Genomic DNA, 8,419 nt, shown 5'->3' with positions numbered 1-8,419 from the left:
CCAGCCTGGGCGGCAGAGCGAGACTCCGTCTCAAAAAAAAAAAAAGAAAGAAAGAAAGAAAGAGCAAGAAACCCTGAAGTCACATATTAAAGTGCTTAAATACCCAACAATCTCTATGCCCTGTAAAACCTTTAAGAATAGGAGCCCAGGCCGGGCGCCGTGGTTCACACCTATAATCCCAGCACTTTGGGAGGCCGAGACGGGTAGATCACTTGAGGTCAGGAGTTCGAGACCAGCCTGGCCAACATGGTGAAACCCTACCTCCACTAAAAACACAAAAATTAGCCGGGTGTGGTGGCACGCACCTGTAATCCCAGCTACTCGGTAGGCTGAGGCACGAGAATCGCTTGAACCTGGGAGGCGGAGGTCGCAGTGAGCTAAGATAGCGCCACTGCACTCCAGCTTGGGCCACAAAGGGAGACTCCGTCTCAAAAAAAAAAAAAAAAAAGAACAGGAGCACAGTTAAAAGAGACACTGTGCCCCAAGACGACTCAGAACCACTCAGGGATGAGAAGTCCTCGGGCTGCTGACAGAGAATTTATACCCCAGGTGCGTGGCCCAGTCGCAGGGGCGTGTGCCAAATTCCTGGTACCTAGTCGCCCAACATCCGGGACGCTGCAACGCCCACCCGCCAGCGCTGCAGAAAAGCGGCAGACGTTCGAGCCACGCTCCACTTCCTGGGAAGAATTTGGGCCAAGGTGAAGGCTTGCTCGGTGGCCGCCCCGCCCACAGCCCGCCTGGGGAAGCCGCGGGCCCCAGCTTACCTGCAGGTTGCTGACGGAGAGCTGAAGCGGGCTCAGGTAGAAGTAGGGCACGCCGCTGCCCGCGCCCGCGGGCCCGTCGCTGAGCGAGAGGACGTCGGCGAAGGGCCGGCCGCGCACCGCCTCCAGCGTGGAGATGGTGGCCAGAGCGCCCCAGTCAGAGACGTGCGTCACGAATCGGGCCACGCGCGCCGCGTCCTCGCGGGGTGGTAGCGGCGGCAGCAGCGAGGCCTCGTCCCAGTCCCCGTGGTCCCGGCCACCGCGACCCCGCGCGGGCGACACGAGCAGCGCCAACAGCGTCGACGCCAGCAGGGCGGCGAGCAGGGCGCGCGCAGACCCGCGGGCTAGCCCGGCCATGGCGGTATCTCCAGCCAGAGTCCCAGGCCCCAACACCTGCAGCGACCCAGCGTGAACCCAGCGCGCCCAGGCCCCGCCTCTCCGCGATGTGCCAATCAGAGCTAAGCACAATGCAGGGGGCGGGGTCCCTCTGCTGTTCCGCAACCTGCAGGAGACGCGATTGGTTCATCCCCCTTCCAATCGCTCCGCCCGCCCTCTTTATTGTGAATTTGTCCTAAATGGGATATTTGTTTTGTTTTGTTTTGTTTGACAGGCGGAAAAAGAAAGGCTTGAAGAAATTCAGCAACTTGCCCAAGTGGTACTGCTAGGAAAAGACCAGCATCTTTACACAGGCACACACCCCTCCTTTTAATACCTTTGGAGATGAATATCTGGCATCTGAAAGGAAATGCTGCATTTTCTACCCATGCGCCTCTTTTCTGTTGAATTTACCATCAGCTCCAAAGAACAGTGAGGGTCAAGCAAATACTGACATATAGGTGCTTGGAGATAAACGTTTATTCGATTTGGCCAAAGCGAGAAGGCGGGAGGGCAAGATCTCTCAAATCCGCCTTTACAAAAAGAAGAAGTAGAGAGTCTTCATGAGGCCAGAGAGTCGGGGAGGAGGAGTTTCGGGGAATGAGGGAAAAAGTCTGTGTTTCTTCAATCTCAGATAATTCCTTGAACAATCAGATTTCTGGGCGTCAGAAGCTGGTCACAATGTACCTCAAAGGACTTATTCCTCCTGCAAACTTTTTCGTAACCCTGAAGTTATCTCCTCCTGCTTGAGAAAGATAAAGTACATCAGCAGTTTATGATTATGTTGTAGGAACAAGGGATATTGGGCAAAAAGAGAGTTGTTAACATGTGCAAGCAAGAGCCTAATCAGAAGTTTCATTATTTCAGTCACTAACAAATGCTGGGGTGCTGAAATCTCAAGGGGCCCCCTTACACTAGTAGTAAAGTTAGGCAGAAACCCAAAAGTTCAAGACCTTTACAAATTTTTTATTTACTTATTTTAAAATTTTTAATTTTTGTGGGTACTTAGTAGGTGTATACATTTATGGGGTACATGAGATATTTTGCTACAGGCATACAATGCATAGTACTCATATCTGGGTAAATGGGATATCCATTTATCCTTTGTGTTACAAACAATCCAACTATACTTTTAGTTATTTTAAATGTACACTTAAATTATTATTGACTATAAATTTGAACTTACCAGTTCAGGACCTGTTAAGACATAAAGCTTGGGGTCAGTGGTTTCATGAATTTATTGCCCCTGCTGCCCTTCCCTGCTCCATGTAAGGGACATTCCTTTTGCTTCTTCTAAGATGACCTGTCTCATTCTTTCAGGGGTGCTCCTGATTCTGCTATTCTAGAAACTGGTAAATAAGCTCATAGCACCTGGCCTCCATTCTTCATGACTTTAAGCTTTGGTCACGTCTTTTTGGAGCAAGTCTTAATCTTTTTGGCCTGGCCTCAAATTTCCACTGTAATTGTTGTTATAAAGACTGTATGGTGGTGTTAGTGCAAGAGTTTGTCATCTTGTAAAGCTGGCTCTGGCAGACACCTGGTCCTGTGAGGCTGAGTTGTGTAACAGAGGTGAAGTAATTTCACTCAGCTGCTGTTGGACAGTCATGTGAGCAGCTGTGGGCAACAGGTGTGTGAGCCAAAGTCCCACCGCTACTTCCCTTCTCAAACCCAGCCTCCTAATATTCAGCCAACTTCTCAGGCTACTCAGTAGGAATTGTGTATCAGAAGCAAGATCATCTACTCTGAATAGGAGACTTCAGTGCCCTCTGGTGGCCAAATGATGTCACACACCCTGATTTCGACTTTGGGGTAGAAGGATCCTTAATCAAAGTTGGTTTGCTTTATAACAACTGAATTTGGAAGAACTTCAAAATAGATGGAAAACTAAGTGGGAGAAGTTCAAAAGGAGGAAAATTGGGTTCATCATTTTAAAAACAAATGATTAATACAAATAGTATGAGTACCTGCCAGTTATAAACATTTCATCCCTTACCTGTTAAGGAAAGAATACTCTCACATTTGGAGTTCTAATCTCAGGTCTGCCACTATCTTGCCATGTGACCATGTGATTTTATCTTACCTTTGGGCCTCAATTTTCTCATCTAAAATGAGGAGTTGGATTAGATGATATTAACATCTGATGCCTCTCGTAGCCCTGTATCTTCTTTTTCCTTGTGGTTGTTTGTTTGTTTTTCTTTTCTTTTCTTTTTTTTTTTTTTTTTGAGACAAGGTCTTGCTCTGTCACCCAGGCTACACTGCGGGAGTGGCACATAGCTCACTGCAGCCTCAAACTCCTGGGCTCATGTGATCCTCCCTCAAGTGATCCTCCCACCTCAGACTCCCATGTAGCTGGGACTAAAGATGTATGCCACCACAGCTGGCTAATTTTTAATTTTTTGTAGAGATGGAGTCTCATATGCTGCCTAGGCTGGTCTTGAACTTCTGGCCTCAACTGGTCCTCCCACCTCATTCTCCCAAAGTGCTGGGATTATAGGCATGAGCCACTATGCCTGGCCTTATTTTTCTATTAACATGCAAATTATGAGCCCTTTGTAAGTTTCACAATGTGAATTTTTTTCCAAGAAGATGAAAACATTTATTTATTGCTACACCATTTATTGCTGGCATACAAAATAGCAATAAGACCCTCTTACAACTCCATTATAAAACACGAGCCTAGAGCTTGGTCTCAGGCATCAGAGCAGGAGAATGAGGTCTACAAACCCTCCGGCTTTAAGCACACCACCTCAGTATCTGTCTTTGTGTTTGCTGTTCCCTATGCTCAAAATGCTCTTCCCTCAGCTGCTGGCATGGCTGCCTCACTCCCATCAGGACCTCCACTTAGATGTCCCTCCTCAGTAGTGATTCCTAGAGCACTCTTTCCGAGAGGCCTTCCCCAGTTACTCTCCATCAGCCAACTCTATTTCTTTCATAGCAATCATTAATTCATCATAACAAAAATAAATACTATCATAACAGTATTTATCTATTTTTTTTAGCTACGTGTTAATTGTCTCCACTGGTAGAATGGGAGCTCCGGGAGAGCAGGAATGTTGTCTATCCTGTCCACCTTCATATTCCCAATGCTCAGAGTGGGCACTACATAAATATTTATTGAATGACTACCTGATGGTGAGTAATACCTGGCAAAATTCTTTGCACATAGAGCTGTATAAATGTAATAGGAATTGAGGATGACTAAATCAGCATAAGCTAACAACCAGACACTCCAGCTTTTGCTTAGCAAATCCTCTTCGTTGGGATATTAGGGGAAGCCCTCAGCCAGGAGTGGCTGAAATAGTCATTCCAGATCCTGCTGCTTCTCATCCTGACTTTATGTTTTCATTTGAACAGCCTACACTGGTCCCCATCCCCACAGGCCCACTGTGGAATAGCTATCTTTTCCTTCTGTTGAGGTTTGATCCTTGTGACGAACCCACCCTGCCAACTCCTTCTTTTACATGGTGTTGCCCTTGTTTATTTGTCTAGGCCACCACCGGTTCCTTCTGGGTTAGAAGCGGTGGCTTTGTCCTTTCTGTGCCCCAGCACCGAGCACAGATCCAGGCATTCAGCAGGTACCCATTACATGTTATTGACAAATGAATTGTATCAGAACAGTCACACCAAGGGCAGAGGTTTCCCAGGCTGTCTGCCGTAGCTCAGGCTTTAGTCTTTAAAGAATAGAAAACCTCTCTTTTGTGGTATGCATGCTTCAAATAGTAGATAGCTAATGAAACAGTGAAGAGAGTTAGCTCTGGAGTTAGCCACTTAAGCATGACCTTACATAGGATGATACTGAACCACAATTTCCCTGTCATTAAAATCATAGCTCCTCCTTCACTGGATTTTTATGGGGATTAAATGAGAGAATGCATTTAAAATATCCATTATAGTGCCTAGAACAGAATAGATGCTCAGTAGTTGTTAGCTATGTGTTAGTAAGTGTTAGCTTTTATCCCCACTATTTCTTTTTTCTTTCTTTTTTTTTTTTTTTAGACGGAGCCTTGTTCTGTCATCCAGGCTGGAGTGCAGCGGTGCAATCTCAGCTCACTGCAACCTCCACCTCCAGGGTTCAAGCGATTCTCCTGCCTCAGCTTCCCAAGTAGCTGGGATTACAGGCGCGTGCCACCATACCCAGCTAATTTTTTGTATTTTTAGTTGAGACGGGATTTCACTATATTGGCCAGACTGGTCTCGAACTTCTGACCTCAGGTGATCTGCCCATCTCGGCCTCCTGAAGTGCTGGGATTACAGGCATGAGCCACCATACCCGGCCTTTTTCCACTATTTCTGTTCTCACTTTCTACTTTAAAAAACTGTAGATTACTTCATTTAATTTCTCTATAGATTTTTCACACTTTTCACTGTGGCCTCTGCGGGAAAAAAGGAACCTCTTGAAAAAAATAACTTTATAAAATGTCTTGAAAGTCCCCAGGCAGCTATTGAGGAAGAACTTTCATAGCTCACCCCAGCTTTGAGGGAGAAAATGCTGATGCCTATTATTTTTCGTTAAGCAGATAGCCTTTCCCCATGGTTCTTCTCACATCCCTTCACTTTAATCAAGTGTTCCGAATTTAAAAGGTAGCAATGAAAACTTGCCCTTTTGCTGACTGCCTTGAGTTTTACATTTTTCTCTTTCATGCACATTTACATTTGGATAACAATTATTTTCCAGACATTTGGGGAACAATTCTTGACTCCTTTCAATCTGGAGGACATGTTTTCCAAATGCCTGACAGTGCTTGGTACATAGAAAGACATGTTAATATGTATCTTTTGGATTGCATTTGTTTAATCAAAAACTCAGTAACTAAGCTTTAAAAGAGTAGTCATCCCAGTATTTCAATATATTTGTAAAATTTATTTTTTTAATTTTACTTTAAGTTCTGGGATACATGTGCAGAACGTGCAGGTTTGTTACATAGGTATACACGTGCCATGGTGGTTTGCTGCACCCATCAACCTGTCATCTAGGTTTTAAGCTCCACATGCATTAGGTATTTGTTTTAATGCTCTCCCTCCCCTTTACCCCCACCCCCCCGACAGGTCCTGGTATGTGATGTTCCCCTCCCTGTGTCCATGTATTCTCATTGTTCAACTCCCACTTATGAGTGAGAACATGCAGTGTTTGGTTTTCTAGTCCTGTGATAGTTTGCTGAGAATGATGGCTTACTGCTGCAAAGGACATGAACTCATTCTTTTTTATGGCTACATATTATTCCATGGTGTACCAATATATCAGTCATATTAAACAGGAAAAGAAAGTTACCTGCAAGTCAGAAGAAAATAATTAAATCAGAATTTGCACTAAAACAAGGCCAGCCTTTCACATCATCACCACAGCAGTTTTAAAAGCACAAATGAAAGAGTGCCCTGTAACAAAATATCTGTCCACTTTGCCTGCCAGATGCCCATAATTGCACTACTTATGCATTTGTACATTATATGTATGCATTTAACAAGTATGCATTGAGTGCCAAACAAGCCCTGGGTGCTGTGATGGGTGCTGAGAATGAAAATTATTAACAGACATTATCCCTAATTTTAAGAAAAATTTCTGCTTAATTAATTCACAAATAAGCACAGAGACAAATTATAATTCGATGTCATTAGTGCAATGTGGAGGGCTATCCACAGGCAAAGGGGCCAGGGAAGAAGGAGCAGAGGCCTGTCTCGAGGGAATGTTCATATCAGAGGTATTCTTGAGTGGAAACTTGAAGAATAAATAGAAGCATGGCAGACAGTGAAGAGGTGAGAGAGAGAGAAGGAGAGGAAGAGTTTTACACGGAGGAAATAGTAGGTACATAGGCAAGAAGACATGATTTGTCAGAAAAAGCCATTTTAAGTTGAAGAGAATGTGAAGAACCAATGCGGGGAGATGAGCATGTTCAGCTGGGTAGGGGAAATGTATCATGCCAAGAAGAGATTTTGACTTTGGGAAGCCATAGAAAATTCATGTGTTAGAAAGATCAGTTCAGGCACGATGGCTCATGCCTGTAATCCCAGCACTTTGGGAAGCCAAGGTAGGTGTATCACTTGAGCTCAGGAGTTCAAGACCAGCTTAGACAAAATGGCAAAATCCCATCTCTACCAAAAAATACAAAAAAATTTAACTGGGCATGGTGGTGCATACCTGTAGTATCAGCTACTGGGGAGGCTGAGGTGGGAGGATAACTTGAGTTCAGAAGGCGGAGGTTGCAGTAAGCCAAGATTGTACCACTGTACTCCAGCCTAGGTGACAGAGTTAGACCTTGTCTCAACAATAAAGAAAAGAAAAGAAAAGAAAGGAAGAAAGGAAGAGGAAGAAAGAAAGAGAAAGAAAGAAAAGAAAGAAAGAAAGAGAGAGAGAAAGAAAGAAAGAAAGAAAGAAAGAAAGAAAGAAAGAAAGAAAGAAAGAAAGAAAATGTAATTTTATAAAGATATCTGTTCTCCCCAAGTTATCCTATTAATTCAGTGACTTCCAACCAAAATCTCCACAGAATTTTGTAAGGGAAACTGATGAGCTGGTTTTGGAATTTATTTGGAACTGTAATCTATGGGGATAACTAAGATACTTTTGCAAAAGAAAAGCAGTGAGGGGGAAATTGCACTATAAATATCATTCATACTGTAATCTCTCCAAGAAAACGTAACAATATAACTTAAAGCTTTAAAGCATAATTTTAACAAACATATTACAATACCATTTGTAGGACTTAGATTGATTTTTGCTACCTTATGGTGTCATGAAAAACAAATATATATGTGTTCATTGACAAAAGCTCATAGGTTAAAACATACTGTACATGACAGTAATTGAGACAGCTGTAGGAACTATGGTAGAAACAGGCAAATTGTTACAGATTGGATTCTTCAGAAGGAGACACTGACAGGGTTTGGCCTGCAGAGCACAGACGGTCCCTGACTTAACAATGCTTCGACTTAACGATTGCTAGACTTTAAGATGGTGCAAAAGTGATGGGCATTCAGTAGAAACCATACTTTGAGTACCCACACAACAATTCTATTTTCACTTTCAGTACAGTATTCAATAAATTACATGAGATATTCAATCCTTTATTACAATATTGGTTTTGTGTTAAATGGCTTTGTCCAATGGTAGACTAATGTAAGTGTTCTGAGCACGTTTAAGGTAGGCAGGTTTAAGTTAAATGCATTTTGACTTATAATATTCAAGCTTATGATGGGCTTGTTGGGACAGAGCCCCATCGTAAGTTGAGGAGCAGCTGTACTTACTAAGGATCAACATTGGTGGGGAAAAAAAGGGTGACAGCAGAATTGGG

At 43.7% G+C, this 8,419-nt stretch overlaps 1 protein-coding gene across 1 annotated transcript in view; it reads right to left on the bottom strand.

Annotated features, from left to right (window-relative positions):
- Positions 1-1,209, bottom strand: part of CREG1 (cellular repressor of E1A stimulated genes 1) — a 15,849-nt gene extending 14,640 nt beyond the window's left edge. Inside the window, exon 1 of the mRNA XM_017867603.1 lies at positions 765-1,209. Within this exon, the coding sequence (XP_017723092.1) occupies positions 765-1,118 (354 nt within the window). The 5' untranslated portion in view covers positions 1,119-1,209. The remainder of the gene's footprint in view (positions 1-764) is intronic.
- Positions 1,210-8,419: the final 7,210 nt, after the last annotated feature.

The sequence above is a fragment of the Rhinopithecus bieti genome, unplaced genomic scaffold, assembly GCF_001698545.2.
Source record: "Rhinopithecus bieti isolate Rb0 unplaced genomic scaffold, ASM169854v2 scaffold_3763, whole genome shotgun sequence".
Classification (NCBI taxonomy): Eukaryota; Metazoa; Chordata; class Mammalia; order Primates; family Cercopithecidae; genus Rhinopithecus; species Rhinopithecus bieti.
Note: the sequence above shows the minus strand (reverse complement) of the source record. Positions and strands in the feature narration are given on the sequence as shown.